Consider the following 2,370-nt stretch of genomic DNA (forward strand, 5'->3'; position numbering starts at 1 on the left):
GTTAGCTATGGTTAGCTGATGCAGCGGTCATGGGTTCGACTCCCGCTCACGACCCTTTGCTGCAGGTCTCTCTCCATTCTTCTCCCCCTTCCTGTCTCTCTGCTGCTCTGAATAAAGACAAAAAAAGCCCCAAAAATATATGAAAAAAAAAGACGTTTCCTCCGTCCATGTTCAGCAGAACTGAACTGAAACTGAACATTGACCCTGAAACTAACATCAGATCAACTATTGGCTGTGAATCAGTCAGAAACCAGCTGTTCACTGAAAACAGACACAGTTCAGTCTGATTATTACACATAAACACGACTGCAGTGCACATCAACCCACAGCAGCTTCACTTCCTGGTTCGTGTCCACAGGTTCCAGTACTTCATCTACCCTCTGAGTCTACATCTACCCTCTAACCCTACATCTACCCTCTAACCCTACATCTACCCTCTAACCCTACATCTACCCTCTAACCCTACATCTACCCTCTAACCCTACATCTACCCTCTACCTCTACATCTACCCTCTACCTCTACATTTAGACAGGGTTCTACCAGAGCTTCACTACATGGTTCCACCTACAGAACATAAATGAACTGACTGGAGGCAGAGATGCATTTTTTATAAATGCATTGCAGAGATATTCAGCTTTCAGTCAGATACACTGGATTGATTTTATTAACTTTAATGGACTTGAACTGTGTATCCTCGAGGCAAATGCTATCAGATTGGAACTCTGTATCAGCAGATTATAAATATTGTCCCGAGTTGAGGCTACTTTTAAATTTGTAACAAACTGTTGTCGATCTAAAATGAAGATGGATTTGGCGACTTTACTGATTATTTGTAGCCTCAAATGATTCCAGAAATGCATTTTGGTGAAGAGAAATTTTCTAAACAAGCGTATGTTGGTCCAGTCTTAGACAGACCACAAGTGAAACATTTGTCCAATCAGGTGCACCCAATGTTTGTGCAGCCGTAGGAGGGTGGAGCCTGTTGAAAAGCACCTGTCAGTCATCGAAAGCTAACCTTAACGAGTTGTTTGTCCATCAGGTTAAATGCTGGGAAGCAGCACGACAACAACTGTCTAGAAACTGTGGACACGAACGCTTAATGATGAGCAGCAGGAAGCTGCTCTTCCTCCACCTTCATCATCATCAGCTGGGATCAGCTGTCTGTGTTCAGCATTCAGTGCTGCAGGAGTTCACCTGAGAACAGGTGACCACAGGTGTGTCAGTGCAGGTCTTTGAAGGGTTTGGGGTAGTCGAACATCAGGTAGTCCATGTAGTAGAAGTCGAAGGCTCTCTGCCGCTCGGTGGCGTTCAGCTGTGAGAAGTATTTCCGGGTAATTGTGGTGGAAGTTCTTTCGGCCAGTGGGTTCCTGTCTTTGAAGTCGGGGAAGGTGAGGTTGGCCGGGGCACCGATGCTGCGTAGCAGGAAGTTGGCTTCCTCCTCGAGGTTCTCGAACCTGCCAATGAAGTTGTATCGCAGCAGACAGGGGTTGCAGAGCTGGCTGACCGGCTCCCAGTGGATGTCCATCCCCACCGGCCGCCGCACGTCCAGCAGGTACTGGATGAACTCCCTGAAGGTGACACCGGCGCCGGTGCGCAGCGCTGTGCGCGTGGCATTGACTCTGTACCTGGAGATGATTGGACGCCCAAACACAGGGTGGTAGTATGAGTTTGGACTCTCGAACTTGTCGCGAAACGCTGACACCAGTCGCTCGAAGGGCTCCCTGACAAACAGCACTTTGGTGTAGGAGTGCAGCCTCTCGCCAATACCTGCGTGATCGTAGCTCTCCAGCCGCTGCAGGTGATTGGCATAATGCGCCGCATCGTGAGGAATGTCCCGTGTGGAGGCAGCGGCACCGTCAAGAACCATCAGAACCCGCTTCCAGTTGGAGCAGCCGGCTTTGGGCACCTCGCAGTACAGCAGCCTTGACCGATCTTCCACGTAGATCCGAGACACCTGCCGCTGCGACACGAGCTGCTCGCCGACGCCCGGCTGGTATTTGGTACAGATGTCATTGAGCAGGCGGCGGCGCGACTCCTGCATCCTCGCCAGCCTCTGCTGCTGCAGCTCCGCCTCTCCGCCAGCGGGGGCGCCAGAGGCTGCAACGCTGCTCTTCAGCAGCTTTCGGTGGCGTTTGGTGACTGGCTGCTTGGAGCCGAGCGCCAAGTCGGAAAACGGCGAGACGGAAGGTGGCTGCGGTCGGAGGCCGGACACAGAGACGAGGAAATGTTCTGCAGTGACGCCTTCGATTGGCGCTGCAGCAGCTGCATCCTGCAACAAACACAAACACAAAACAGCACGGATCAGAACCAATGAACAGAGGAGCCAGTTATTGAAGATACATCCAGCATGGTGGAACATCTTTCTACAT

The 2,370-nt window shown here is 51.1% G+C and overlaps 1 protein-coding gene across 1 annotated transcript; it reads right to left on the bottom strand.

Annotated features, from left to right (window-relative positions):
• Positions 1-656: 656 nt before the first annotated feature.
• LOC103365996 (carbohydrate sulfotransferase 8) lies at positions 657-2,253 on the bottom strand. The gene has a single exon (XM_008293594.1). It carries the CDS (start codon positions 2,040-2,042, stop codon positions 1,221-1,223), a length of 822 nt encoding a protein of 273 aa, XP_008291816.1. The 5' UTR covers positions 2,043-2,253; the 3' UTR covers positions 657-1,220.
• Between the last annotated feature and the right edge of the window lie 117 nt (positions 2,254-2,370).

This window comes from Stegastes partitus, unplaced genomic scaffold (genome assembly GCF_000690725.1).
Source record: "Stegastes partitus isolate 25-593 unplaced genomic scaffold, Stegastes_partitus-1.0.2 Scaffold895, whole genome shotgun sequence".
Taxonomy (NCBI): Eukaryota; Metazoa; Chordata; class Actinopteri; family Pomacentridae; genus Stegastes; species Stegastes partitus.

Excerpts from the sequence above, each read along its gene's own strand:
- LOC103365996 (XM_008293594.1), bottom strand. The coding sequence starts at position 2,042 with ATGCAGGAGTCGCGCCGCCGCCTGCTCAATGACATCTGTACCAAATAC.